Source organism: Micropterus dolomieu, linkage group LG09 (genome assembly GCF_021292245.1).
Source record: "Micropterus dolomieu isolate WLL.071019.BEF.003 ecotype Adirondacks linkage group LG09, ASM2129224v1, whole genome shotgun sequence".
NCBI lineage: Eukaryota > Metazoa > Chordata > Actinopteri > Centrarchiformes > Centrarchidae > Micropterus > Micropterus dolomieu.
This window is the reverse complement of record NC_060158.1, coordinates 29,306,977-29,320,877: the sequence shown is the minus strand read 5'-3', so window position 1 is coordinate 29,320,877 and position 13,901 is coordinate 29,306,977. Positions and strand designations below refer to the sequence as shown.

The window sequence follows — 13,901 nt, the reverse complement described above, 5'->3', positions numbered from 1 at the left end:
GGGGTAGTAAGGTACTATGAGCTCTTTAAGATAAGATGGTGCCTGACCATTAAGAGCTTTGTAGGTAAGAAGAATGATTTTAAATTCTATTCTGGATTTTACTGGAAGCCAATGCAGAGAAGCTAAGACAGGAGAAATGTGATCTCTTTTCCTGGTTCCTGTCAGAACACGTGTTGCAGCATTCTGGATCAGCTGAAGAGTCTTAATGGACTTTTTCGAGCAGCCTGATAATAAGGAATTGCAGTAATCCAGCCTAGAAGTAACAAATGCATGGACTAGTTTTTCTGCATCGTTTTTAGACAGGATGTTCCTGATTTTCGCAATATTACGTAGGTGAAAAAAGGCGGTCCTTGAAATTTGCTTAATGTGAGACTTAAACGACATGTCCTGATCAAAGATAACTCCAAGATTCCACACAGTGGTGCTGGAGGCCAAGGCGATGCCATCCAGGGAAACTATATCTTTAGATAATGCGTCATCTGCCTACCAGAAACGTTATACTTTGTCTAGAAAGAGACGTTGCTGTTGAACTTTTCAGTTTTGTGGGCACCACAAACTAAGGTTTGAAAGTCTCAAGTTTAGACCTGGTGTAATGTCCAGGAGCAATTATTATTAAATATTTATTCCAATGACTTGTTCTCAGTTTTGACTGACTTGAGACTTCCTTGAGTGTCATGTCAGTTGGAAAGACTTGTTCCAACTGACATGACACTTGACTTGGACTTGGCTTGAATGACTCAAGACTTCATTTGTATGTTTGATTTGTCTTAAATGACTTGAGACTTGACTGGACTTGTCTTGACTGACTCAGAACTTGACTTGGAATTGTTGGCTTGACTGACTCAAGACTTGGGATTTGACTTGGACTTGATGGAGGGGAATCACATGATGGGATAGAGATTTTAAAAAGTTAATATCAACCAAGTGTACCAAGTAACAGGTAGGAAGGTTTCCCTTTTTACTTTAGTAAAGTACATTCCGTTAGCCCGACTATATTTTCATTTTGCTTCACTTCATTCATTCTGTTTGACATCTTAATTTTGTTTGGGGAAGTATTTTTCTTAGTTTCTATCTTACCAATCAGTAGCCACAGATAGGATAGTACGGATAGTACCATCAACATCATTTTCAGTAGACTCTGCTCTGGTAGTGGTTACCGGGAGCAGTTCACTTAAAGGAGACCTATTACACTACTTTTCCAGTCCTATTCATTTCACACCCTATTCACATTCCAGTGAAATGAATCGAGCGAGTTGTGTGTGTGAACGGAGGGCCGGATTGTATTGTTTGTAAAAAGCAGAGAAATCTTGGCAGCTGCTGCTGTTGTCAGCCTGCTGCTCCCTATTTCCAGTCTGGATGGGATTTTTCAGGTTTGCACAGAGATTACTGACTGTTGATCAGTATGTATTGATTTCTAGCCTCACCTCTACGTCTTATTTGATGTTGTGCTCAGTCTCTGTCTCTTACTGCTCCAGCCTGGGATTTGATCTCAGACTCCTTCCAATTCATCTCCTTCCTCTGTCTCACTCTGAGTGAGAAATGTTTGGATAAAACTTGTTCAAGTACATATAGTCTATGAAATTAAACAAAACATAAAAACAAAGAAGTTGCATGCCAATGGTACAAAATAAAATAATATAAATGCTGCTACAATAAATTATACAGATTAGCCTTTATAAAACTGTAGATATCAAGTATATTTGGTTTTCATGAAGGATTGTGTCTAAAGTTTTACTTTTCAGTAACAATTCCCAGAGTTTTTAAAGTTATGATAACTTTGTACTCACTTGTAAGTATTTGCTGAGGTCTTGAAACGCAGTTAGTGTGTGTTGTGTGTGGGTGTGTCTGCGTGTGTCTGCCTGTCATGAAATGTAGTTGCTAGTGAGAGTAGGACGCCGCAACAGTGCCGCATCAACCCAAGCGATCACATTATATTTCACATGCTCTGCAGTAGTGTTAGTTTACCTGTCCAATAGGATGAAAGCCATATCTGAGTCGGTTTTGTCAGTTTCAAAACAAAGCGGAGGTCTCTCCATGACTCGAACCTTTCCAATGTTGACATTGTTTTCACCCAAAATCGATCTGATCCTCGTTTGGATCCATCACATAAACCTTTGTTGTTAATATCCTAAAGTGGAGTTTATGTTGAAGTCTGTGTTGTGCTGGCAGAAGGTCGTAGGGTTGCCAACTCCCTGAAATGGTAATAAGGGACAGGTGACGGGGACTCTGGGCATATGCGAATATAACAAGTAAAAAAAAATGTAATGTAGTCATGCAGGTGGTGGGGTCTGTGGGTACTCCCCTAGAAAGTTTTGAGCGTTAAGCACTTAATTTCCTGCATTCTGGTGAAATTTTCTGTATCAATTTCTGCCTTTTCTGCATCAATCTGGAAATGTTTTTTTTACATTATGTAAAGGGAAACGTAAAACTCAGTTGGCAGATGACATCCAATCTTCAGAGACAAGAGAAGCTTGTGAGAAGTACAGACATGCAAGTAGTAGTCCCAGTATACCAAAGAGTAAAACGTAGAAGTGCATAGCCTACCGGCGAGTACCGGCACATTTGAAGCACAGCGTATGGCCACTGTTGACAAGCAAGCTGCTGCTGTCTCTTGGCTGTCTGTGTGTTGCTGATGGTAATGCTTGAGATGCAGAGACAGCAGGACCTATAGAGAAAAGTCAAAGCAATGCAAAAATACACACAATGAATGCTGACTCTAGAAAGCAGAAGCTGAAGCCCGGACTTTTGAAATCCCGTCCAGAAGTATTTTTAAGGTCCCAAAAAGAGGATGTGTCCGGAAAAAAGAGGACGTATGGTCACCGTAGTTATACACGTTTTTCCAATGCGTAACAAAATTGACGTGTGGCGTGAGAGCATGTGAAAGGTAACAATTACATGAGTACATGAAAGTTGGCAGCTCTGCATTCACTTTCTTTTTGTCACTCTGCTCTGTATTTCTGTAAATGGTTTGTCTTTTTTACCACTGGAGCGTCAGCCAGCATTATAGTAACAGCAACACTGACACAGGTCTTCTCACTGATTCCGGACAGAGCTGCACAGTTTCATCACGTAGACATTTATTTTCAAAATACGGAACAAAATGCAAAATGTTCATTAAAGAGGTGGTATTATGCTCATTTTCAGGTTCAAAATCTTATTTAGGGGTTGTACCAGAACAAGTTTACATGGTTTGACTTTCAAAAAATGCCATATTGTTTGTCATTCTCCACATTGCTGCAGCTCCTCTTTTCACCCTGTGTTAAGGCTTCGTTTAGCTATGGAGTGATACATCTTGTCTCTAAATGATCATTGTTGGGAGTTGCACATGCGCAGTTCCTAGTTAAGGACTACTAGCCAATCAGAAGCAGAGAAGGGCAGGTCAGCGAGAAATCGTAAACACAGCTTCGGTTCAGCTGTACATGTTGCTGACCAGCTTGGCAACATGGACTGGAGCGAGAGTTTCAGAGTGGTGAGTTATTAATCTGTAACAAATGTATCTTTCATCCATAAAGTTTTAACTGAGCTCTGTCTCTACATCACACTAACAACTTTATGTCCACTGACTGCCTGGAGGGTAGCTAGTATTTGGAAGGGAGAGGAGAGGTGTGCTGCAGCTCAGTGTTTCTGAGGGCGTGTCGGAGTAGCCGCTTGGCGAGCGTTATGATGCGCATTTAGCTTTCATCCCTGTGTCGTCACAAGGATGAAAGGGAAGCGGCTGGACTACAAACGAGCTGTTTTCAAGCGGTTCAGAGCAGAGTTTTCTGTGGGAGATGGGATCTCCCTTTGGGCTGGACTTTTGCCTTTTTCACTTTGCAAACCTGTTACATGTACAAAAATTGTGTATAACTCAATAAAGGAGAGGGAAAAAGCCAAAAAGCATAATACCACCCTCTTTAAGAGACATGTCTTTTAGTTTCTAAATACAGGATAATTCCGTATTTTAAGGGACGGTTAGCAATCCTAGCCGGTCGCTTTATGGTTTTAGCAGACTCCATCTCATTAGTTGTTGCTGAGTACATGGGTCAGAATCACAAGGCAAGAGGCTCGGGAGAGCACATGCAGTCACAGCCAATGGATTTTTTCTTCACATAGGATTAGGTATACTGGCCATAAGAGGTAACAGAAAAGCTCCACAAGTGGATGGTTTTTGTGTGAGATTACAACCACTTCACACACAGGCAATAAAGAAGTGATTCACTTGAGTTAAAAAACAACATATAGCCCCTTTAATAAATGAATGGTTTGATTTACACATGGAATGTCAGTCAAATAAAAAGTGGCCATCACAACTATCCGTAGATATTCACGTTTTCACATTTGAGAAGCTGGAACCAGTGATGCTTTACCAATTTTGCTTTAAATGACACCTTACAGGTTCCAAATGTTCCAGCACTTGATCCCAGAAGCCCTGTATTTATTATCTATTCAAGATCAATTTATTCAAATTCACTGGTCAAATAAATAGTTGTTTGTTACTAAAGCAGTGAAATACCTTATTTTAACATTCTTTAACTGAACACTGCTTATGTGGAGAAAATGTTGAAAAAAAAGACAATGGCTGAAGCTCTTCATTCTGTTCTTTCTATATTTCTTTATTATATGAATAAAGTTGACATGTCCTAGTCTACAGTGACTACAGAGCCTGCTGCGCCTTTTTGACTTGCACGCTCATGGTGACCTGACACATGTTCTGTTTCTTTTCTGTAATAAAATAACTAAACATTTGGTTTCTATCCACTGTTTTCCTCAGGTTCTGTGTATGATCACAGCTCCAGTCACCATGATCCTGTCCTCCCAGCAGGACGCTTCCTTCGCCTTCGCCTCCTTGGCCATTGTCTTCTCGGTCTACATCACCCTAGTGGTTCTGTTCGTCCCCAAGGTGAAGGCAGAACACTGTCCTCTCATCTCCTCACTTCAGATTAGAGCAGCAGTTTAAGAGTCAGGCATAATGAATAGCCTTTCAGCGCGAATCAATGTCATCTGGGCCAGTAAAGTATATCGCATAATGCCTTGCTGTGTCAGCATCAATACCTGCTCAGGTTTAGTAAAACTTTATTTTTGTCACAGTAAGCCATGCGTGGAACAGGAAAACACAAGAGACTCAGGAGACTAAGCAGGTTCAATTCAATGGTTTAATGAAAAACTAACATAGAACACTGGCTTATAGTAAGGTGGAGGCAAGCAGGCCAAAATATAACCAAATCCAAAAAGGAGCAGGCAATAATCAAAATTCAACTGAAGTCCAAGAAATCAGTCAAAAGGCTATCAAATGGTAGGATTTCCCCCCTTCTGGTGTGTAAATCCCTACCTCTGCTGAATAATTATTATGCCCCCCTCTGAGTGATCTACTTCAATAGTGATGCAACTTGTCACAAAACGCACGGTTCAGAACGATCCATAGTTTTGTTAGGGTTAAATTAATTAATAAAATGCGCTACTTTGGCTCTGATCCAGCTGCCTCTCTCTGTCTATGGGTCATCACCAGGCTTGGAGTCTTGCTCAATGTCCCGCCCACGGCAGTGTGTGATTGGTTACAAGTCGCGAATAATAGCCCATCAACACTCACGAGACATTTGCTCCGGTAAACAGCGGAGCTGTGTGCCGAAAGGAAGCTGCAATAAACTTCACAATCTGACGATCTATTTCTATGATGACAAGAAGCCCAGTGTCCGTGTTACACCTTTGAGCATGCCCGAACACACAGATACGGGGTTTGACTTAATGAAAGTGACAGCTTTTAAATCAGTCTCTCTCCCCTTACCCACGCACTTCACCTGAGAGGTAAACACAGCATGCATCTGTTCAAAATCTGTTACTAAATTTAGTACATCTACATATCAAGTTATTTATCCGATTTATCCGATACATAAGTCAATGATCTGCCAACTGTCAATATGAGGGGAGACTCCACTAGGAACCCCTTTTTAAAATTATTCTAAAGGAAAAATTATGATTCAAGCTCCAAAGGGGTACAGTCCAAAACTTGACCCCTGGTGAACTCCTTCAGTAACTGCTGATTAAGGAAAACATATTCATGATTTGTAGATGCGGCGTCTCATCACCCGGGGTGAGTGGCAGTCAGATGCCCAGGAGACCATGAAGACCGGCTCCTCCACCAATAACAATGACGAGGAGAAGTCCAGACAACTGGAGCGAGAGAACAAGGAGCTACAGAAGATCGTTCAGGAGGTCAGCAAGACCCTTTCTCACAGAACTCTTAATTCTTTCTTTTTCTTCATATTTAGCAGATAAATGTATTTTTGGGATTATGAAAATGTTAATCTTGCATTTCTAAAGGTTCAATGTGTAATATTTTGGAGAATCTATTGACAGAAATGCAATATAATATAAATAAATATGTTTTCAGTGGTGTATAAAGACCTTTATATTTATTTTATACCATAATGAACCGATGCGTTTATTACTTTCCCACGTTGCGCCGCCATGTTTCTACAGCAACCCAAACGAACAAACGGTGCTACAGAGCGCATTTCGTCACTACATTGAATTTATACGAATAATAAGAAGAAGAAGAACAAGAAACAGTAGCAGTAGCATTAGCATTTGTCTGGTTTATTAGAAGAAAGAAGAGAGGTGAAATGTGGACAAATATAGGACCACACATATTATTTAGAGCCAACAGAGCGTGTCGGCCACCGTAGCTTCTCCTGCACGCTTGCAACAGGAGGGCTGAGTGGTGACTGACGGTGCCATTCATGTGGTGTCAGAATAATTAGAATTTTTTTTTCCTCCTTAAATCTTTATTGCAAAAAGAGAAATAAAGTGTACATGGGACATAACGAAGTATACAGAACTTTGATTCATGCAAAATCACATATTGCATATACATATTTTGCTAACATGTAATTTGTAATATGGCAATGACGTTTAGTTTCCTGTCCATGCAGAGTGAACTAGATGTCTGCTTGTTCTTTATATAGATATATGATAATATATGATAAATCTTTGTAGTAGCATCCATGTTGATTCCGACTTAAGAGCAAATGAACACACACTGAAGTCAGAAGAACAACTTTACAACTTGGGAAATGGAACCATACGAGGAGAATATGAATTTAGCGCTCACCACTATATACCACTAAAACGTGCACACTGAACCTTTAATATAAGTTTTCAAAAATGTCTAAATAAATGTTGACATACTTGGTTTTACTAGAGCTTTTCAACTTCATCTCATAGCCTTTTGCACAGTTGTCATCACATCTATCCATACTTGCAAACTCCATCCACTGAGCAAGATTGGGTATAAGGTAAGATAAGGTTAAAAGGTTTGGAAAAAACCTAAGTGGGTAAACCTGGGTAAATCAAACCAAAACTATTGTATGCATGTATAGAAATCACTCAATAGGTAGGTAGATTTATTTTGTCACAATATAACAGGCTATAAAGTGAAACTGAGTTTGTAACTCCCTTCTTATAGCAGACAATATACATTAATATAGAATCAATTATAAAAATGGTAAACAGAAATAAACTATCATCAGTGGAGCAGTGCTGAGGATGAATTAGAGTTTTAGAGTCTGATAGTTTGGGGGAAAAAGCTGCTCTGCAGTCTGGCGGTGCAGCAGCAGAAACTTCTATATCTCTTCCCAGAAGGCAGCAGGGTGAACAGGCTGTGGCTGGGTGGCTACTGTCCTTTAGTATCCTTTGGGCAATGTGAGCAAATGTCTTTTGTGATATTAAAACACAAGCCTTTCTCATTTTTCTGTTCTTTCCAAACAACTCCTGTCAACTATCAAATAAATTAAAACGTAAGGCTACCATATAACAGTAGAGGAGATTGTTGAGTTATCATTACTATTTGTCCCCTCAGAAAGAAGAGCGTGTGTCGGAGCTAAGAAACCAGCTGTCTGAGCGACAGGCCCTGCGATCCAGGAGAAGAGCTTCCACTGTCACCAATCAGAACCACAGCTCTCCCCCCCTTACCATCGCCCAGAGCGACCCCAGGTCTCTGGCCCCTCCTCCAGGGTACCCTGCCCCCACCTCTGATCCCCACACTATCTCGCCGTCCTTCGCAAACTCGTCCAGCCTCTACCAGCCAGACAGCAAGATTAGCCGGAATAACTGCCACGCCAGCCGGCTGCAGCTGCTGTACAAGTGAGATGGTGGTGAACATTGGAGGGAGGAGGACAGTAATTATATTCATAGCTACATAGAGTATCTTTGGAGGAGCTGACTCCAAAACTCATTTCACTGATCAGCTGCAGGAGGCCAGAGGATAACCAGTGGAAAGGTTGATATAAATTTTTTTTTAAGAGAGGATTTACATTTGCACTTGTTTCACTCTTTCCAAGCTGATCATCATGTTGTTTTTCTTTTTCTTCTCTGACAGATAAAAACATGAACATACATCTTGTTAATTATACAATTTTGCATCTGTGATCCGCCAGTGATTTATGTGCCATCTAGAGTTTGAGAAAAAATGCTCAGACTTGACTTTTCACTAAGACCTGACGTTATTAGCTTGAATTACTAACCTGTCAAGCTCTCCATTGTAATGTAATGCAATTTACAGTGGTGGCAGATTTACCATCAAAGTTTGTGGTAATGTCTGAAACAATAAGTCCTTGCCTTGACAAGAGAAGGCAAAAGCAGCTTCTTGATTTTGTCGCTGGCAGATTTCATCTGATGATTTATTTGCTAATTAACGTTAGATCCTTGAGTTGGTTGAAAACTGTCTTCAGCTGACTCACTTTAAAATGAGTAGCCTGTAAAATGGTCTTTAATATGCACATGCTGGCTACCTACATGATATTATGCTAAAAGACTGAGACGAAAGCTTCATTTCCCAGGGGAAAAGTCAGCATTTCCACCAGTTGATGATGATCCATTTAGAAGACATGGGGAAAAAAGGAGCAGCATTCTTTATGTACTGTGGGGCAGCTGGTTAGGCCTAGGATTATAAGGCAGTATGATAAAGAAAAGGTAATGTGATTTCATTCTAACATACATAGATTTATCATTTATTGTTCATATTCAAACAGTTATCTGGGGTAGTGTTAGGCTCGAGTGTAAACCTCCACAAATCCAATAAAGAGCACAAGAGAGCCACTAACGTTGGCCTAAACTCTGATATAGATGCATTCAAGCCCGGCTCAAATGACCCTTGGCCTTGGACGTAACGCTAGGTTATACTGTAGGTAGTATGCAGTTAGTACAACAGATTAACACACTGTGTGTACTTGGTATCCAAACCACTCGTAGGGTTGTATCCTTTTAACCCTTCAAAACCAACACAAGGGTGTAGGGAATGAAATGAATTGTGTTTGTGTAGCTTGAGTCTCAGTCTTTTAAATATCTTAAATGTAGCCTTTAAGTGCATATTTAAAGACCCTTTGAACATGGCTCTCATTTTAAACAAGTCAACTAGAAAGAATTAATTCTTCAGCCATCACTGAGTTAGTGTTAATTATTCAATTAAATCCTTTTTTATTTATATAGCGCCAATTAGCTGATAAAATCTGCTAGCAACAGTTCATTTCAGCTGACAGAATCTAGCATCACTGACTGCAAATGAAAAGCTGCTTTATTTGCTTATGTGTGAAATCAAAGACTCATAATTTCAAAAGACTAAGAATTTCAATGGTAAATCTGCTAACGTTATCACTGAAAACTGCAGTGCTAGAAAGGGTCAACAGGAATAACAGTAACTAATGAGAAGTGGGGCTTGGCAAAGGGTCAATTGGAGACTAATATATTATGGCAAAGCATTTATCATATCTGTACCTTACAATATTGCCTCTTAATGTGTTTAGATAGTGCTATGTACTGTATTAAGAGGCTGGACAAAAGGACAGACTTCATGAGAAATAATGCCAGTTTTGTGACAAAGTAACTGGTTATATCCATTACATAGTCATTTTAGCTCCCGTTGTTAAATGTTTGATAGTGGTTTTTACATTGTCTCTGTTCAAAGAGACGTCTGAGTCATTGTACATAGTTGTGTGTGTTCATGCTAAACCCCTCACTGTGGATGAATTCAATCCTGCCTATTCAGGGCTGGGAAGAAAGTCAACTGAGGACACCGCTGTTATCTGTGAGATATTTACTGTATCAATTGTCGTGACTGCCACACTCAAGAGCTGAAGGAACATTACATGAGGCTAAAAGCATAAATTCAAACACCTTTATCTGTTTAATATTTAGCTGGGTCCTGGTGTTTAACTTTCCTTTGGACAAGACAGATAAATACCAGAAATAAACAGTGGACTAGTGGTCAGCTGACGAGGCTTAAATGTCAGAATTTGTTGTTATGTAATATTTAAAGGGAACATATTTTGCTTTCCCTGATTTTCTGTCATATATTAATGTTAGTATATGCCAAAGTTTTAACTAATAAGGTAAACAGATGTAAAAGCAAGCCCTGTGATCAGAAAGCTTAGTCTTCTTGCTGCTCTGAATACTTCGTGTCCATCGGTGTGGAATTCCTTAAAACTTAACTGATTTTAAAAATGTGGGATATCACAGACATAACGACAGATTTAACCATTTTGTAATATTTTAATCTTAAAAGCACACACATCAAACAATTCAGTCCAGACGCAAGACCACACACGTGGCGTTTATACTAAACAGTTTGAGATTGGCAGTTCCGGGGACTTGGGATAGCACAGAAACTTGTGTTATCAAATGTGACTTCAGACAGAAACAAACATGGAGGCAGACTGTCGTCGTCAGCTAGTTGTACTTGTGTGAGGTATGTTTTGAACACAGGGATTGAAATGAACTTTTTGGCTCACCTGCCAATGGGAGTGGTAGATGAAAAATCCACTGGCCAAAATAATAAATTACCCTTTTGTGTCACACGTACATTTGTTTTATTACTTTTAATTGAGATAATAAGGTATTATATTGAATACAAACTTAAAAAAGAGGCCAGAAATTATATAAGTGCTATTAAATGTACTTAAGACACAACAGTAAATTGTTTTCTAAATTTATAAGATGCTTATTAATCATTCAACTTCAATCTAATCACTGCTCACTCTTAATCATGCTTTATCATTCAACTTAAGCCTCCTGATCAGATTGCTCACTTTCTATCACCCTTACTTTGCATGGTCTAGGAAGTCTGGCCTCCTCCACAGTTTTGTGGGATCAATCATTTTTACACAGTCTATGGATTGTACTCTTTGTTCTCTGGAACAACAGCTGGACCATAAGAAGATAGTATTTTTCTACGCCGCTGATTCCGGTAAAGCAACTATATGAAAGCACACAGGGTTTGGGGTTATGTCGCAAACATTTGTTCAGTATGAATCAGCGAATGCGGTATAATAGCAGATATTCTTTCTGCGTTAATTGCGGGATCTCTGTATGAAAGCAGCTACACTCTCCCCTTTTTCCTGCCGAATCCTTCCTCCAACGCCCACCTACTTACAAATCTACACCAATCAAACACAAGTAACATAAAACGAACATAATAACAACCAATTACCCCCCCCCATATCCATGTGTTACACGATTTTAGATGCCTTGGTACAGCGGGGACAAAAGAAGTGCGACACACAACAAAAAAGAACGTCGGGCTGCTTTTATTACGTCAAATAGATATTATATGGAGATATCGTGCCAAATAATTTTTTAGCCTTCCAACAATTAGGTAGGAAAATCTACCCGCATTTGGTGCTTGGTGGGTGTTAATTTCCAGCCCTGTTTGCACATAAAAAAGAATAACAATGAAGAATAAAACTGGATGAACTCGAGGCTGAGAAGAGGGAATCAGCAGGGTTTGTACATTGTATAGTGCGAGCAATACACAACAGGTTGGTGATGCTTTCCAGTCACTCATTGGCCGTTGCAAGTCGCTGACCTTTTATGTCTGTAAACCCCTCACACTACAGGATCATTTGGGCGGATAATCGGTTCTGAACAGCCTCGGATCAGGAACGTTCCCGTGATTGTTGGGAGGGTGAATCGTATTTAGATACAGTCCACGCTACAAACTCTGGTAAAAGCGGTTGACAGCGGGCACTGTCAACAAGTTAACACCGGACAAAACAGGGACTCTAATCCTTGTAATTCTACTCGGCCCTGTTAACTGAGGATCAGCCGTGTGAGATGGTAGAATCAAAAGAGCACTCTAAGCTTTTTAAAAAGTGTTCACTGAAAATCTAAAAACAAAGAAAAAGAAAACAGGACATTACAGTGCAGTGAAAGTTACCAATCTACAGATTTAATTAAAGGCAGTGATAAAAAGAAAAGTCTTCAGTCTTAATTTAAATGAGCCGACAGTTTCAGAAGACCTGCAGTTATCTGGGAGTTTACCAAGATTTCTGGCTTTATTTGTGGTTCTTAACATTACAGATTAAAGTCGAGCACTGACTTTCAATCGTTCTTCCTTGGCTCCAACTTCAGTTTTATCTTTGTTCAGTTGAAGAAAATTCTGGCACATCCAGCCGTTGACATGCTCAATACAGTTACTCAGCACCCGTATGGGATCATAGTCCCCTGGTGAAATGGTTATGTAAATCTGTGTGTCATCTGCGTGATTATGGTAGCATATTTTGTTGTTTTTCAGAATCTGAGCCAGTGGAAGCATGTAAATGTTATTACAAGGCCCCAGAATGGAGCCTTGGGGAACTCCACGTCATTTTTGTCAGCTCAGATGTGTGATTACCTATAGACACAAAGTAGTCCCTGTCCTTTAAGTAGGATTCAAACCATTTTAGTATTGTGCCAGAAAGTCCAACCCAGTCTGTCTAGTAATATGCACTAAGATCCAATAATACTAAGACTGAAATTCTGCCATTGTCAGTATTTGAATGGATGCCATTGAAGACCTTAACAAAAGCCGTCTCAGTGCTGTGGTGTGGTCGAAAACCTGACTGGAAGACATCAAAAGAGTTATTTAGTGCCAAGAAAGCACTAAGCTGTTGAAAAACAGCCTTTTCAATGATTTTACTTTTTTAGATTTGATATGGGCCTATAATTGCTCATTAGTGAACTGTCTAGACTGCTCTTTTTTAAGAGTGGCTTAATGACTACAGTTTTCAGAGCCTGTGGGGAAAAACCTGAGAGGAGAGACATGTTGACAATTTGTAGTAGATCTGAGGCAATGCATTTAGAAACATTTTAGAAAAAACCTGTTGGCAGAATATCAAGGCAGCATGAGGAGGATTTCAGATGTTGTATTATGTCCTCCAGGTTTTTATGGTTAATAGAATCAAATTGTCTCATGCTATATGAATTGTTTTTAAGTGGACACAGGGACAAGACATCCTGTTACTGACATGGAGGCACTGGTTGCTTGACTAATTGTCTGAATTTTGTCTGTGAAGAAGGAGGCAAATTCATTGCAGGCCCTGGTGGATAGACATTCAGAGGCTACAGACACAGGAGGGTTGGTTAGCCTGTCGACAGTAGCAAACAGGGCACGTGCATTATTAGTGTTATTGGTGATGATGTCAGAGAAGGAGGACCGCCTTGCATTTCTCAGTTCTAAACCTGGAGATTTGTTTTCTGCCACCTGCGTTCAGCTTTTCGACACTCTCTTTTTAATAGTTCTAACCAGTGTGGCATTTCTCCATGGAGATCTTCTCTTACCAGAGACCATCATCACTGAGACCTGTGAGAGGGCAGGTATCGAAGAGAAAGCCTCAATAAATTTGTCACTAGTGTTTTCAGTGATATGCCGTTTTGTGATTACCTCTGTTTGTACATTTGTGTGCACGCAGATAGCACTCTCAAAGAAAACACAGGAATGATCAGAGAGAGCAACATCAGTCACCACAACCTTGGAAATGTCCAGACCCTTGGAGATGACTAAGTCCAAAGTGTGCCCCTTATTGTGTGTGAGCTCCGTCACATGTTGAGTCAGTCCATAATTATCAAGAACACAACACAGTTCTTTAGTCCCTCTGTCCTGGGGGTTGTCAACA

The 13,901-nt window shown here is 40.0% G+C and overlaps 2 protein-coding genes across 2 annotated transcripts in view; both read left to right on the top strand.

The window, feature by feature from the left end:
- Positions 1-10,830, top strand: part of gabbr1b (gamma-aminobutyric acid (GABA) B receptor, 1b) — an 84,912-nt gene extending 74,082 nt beyond the window's left edge. The window contains exons 16-18 of the mRNA XM_046058345.1: positions 4,751-4,879; positions 6,046-6,189; positions 7,835-10,830. Of these exons, the coding sequence (XP_045914301.1) occupies positions 4,751-4,879; positions 6,046-6,189; positions 7,835-8,122 (561 nt within the window). The 3' untranslated portion in view covers positions 8,123-10,830. The remainder of the gene's footprint in view (positions 1-4,750; positions 4,880-6,045; positions 6,190-7,834) is intronic.
- LOC123976309 (ankyrin repeat and MYND domain-containing protein 2-like) overlaps positions 1-13,901 on the top strand; it is an 817,726-nt gene that overhangs the window by 598,844 nt on the left and 204,981 nt on the right. The window lies entirely within an intron of this gene.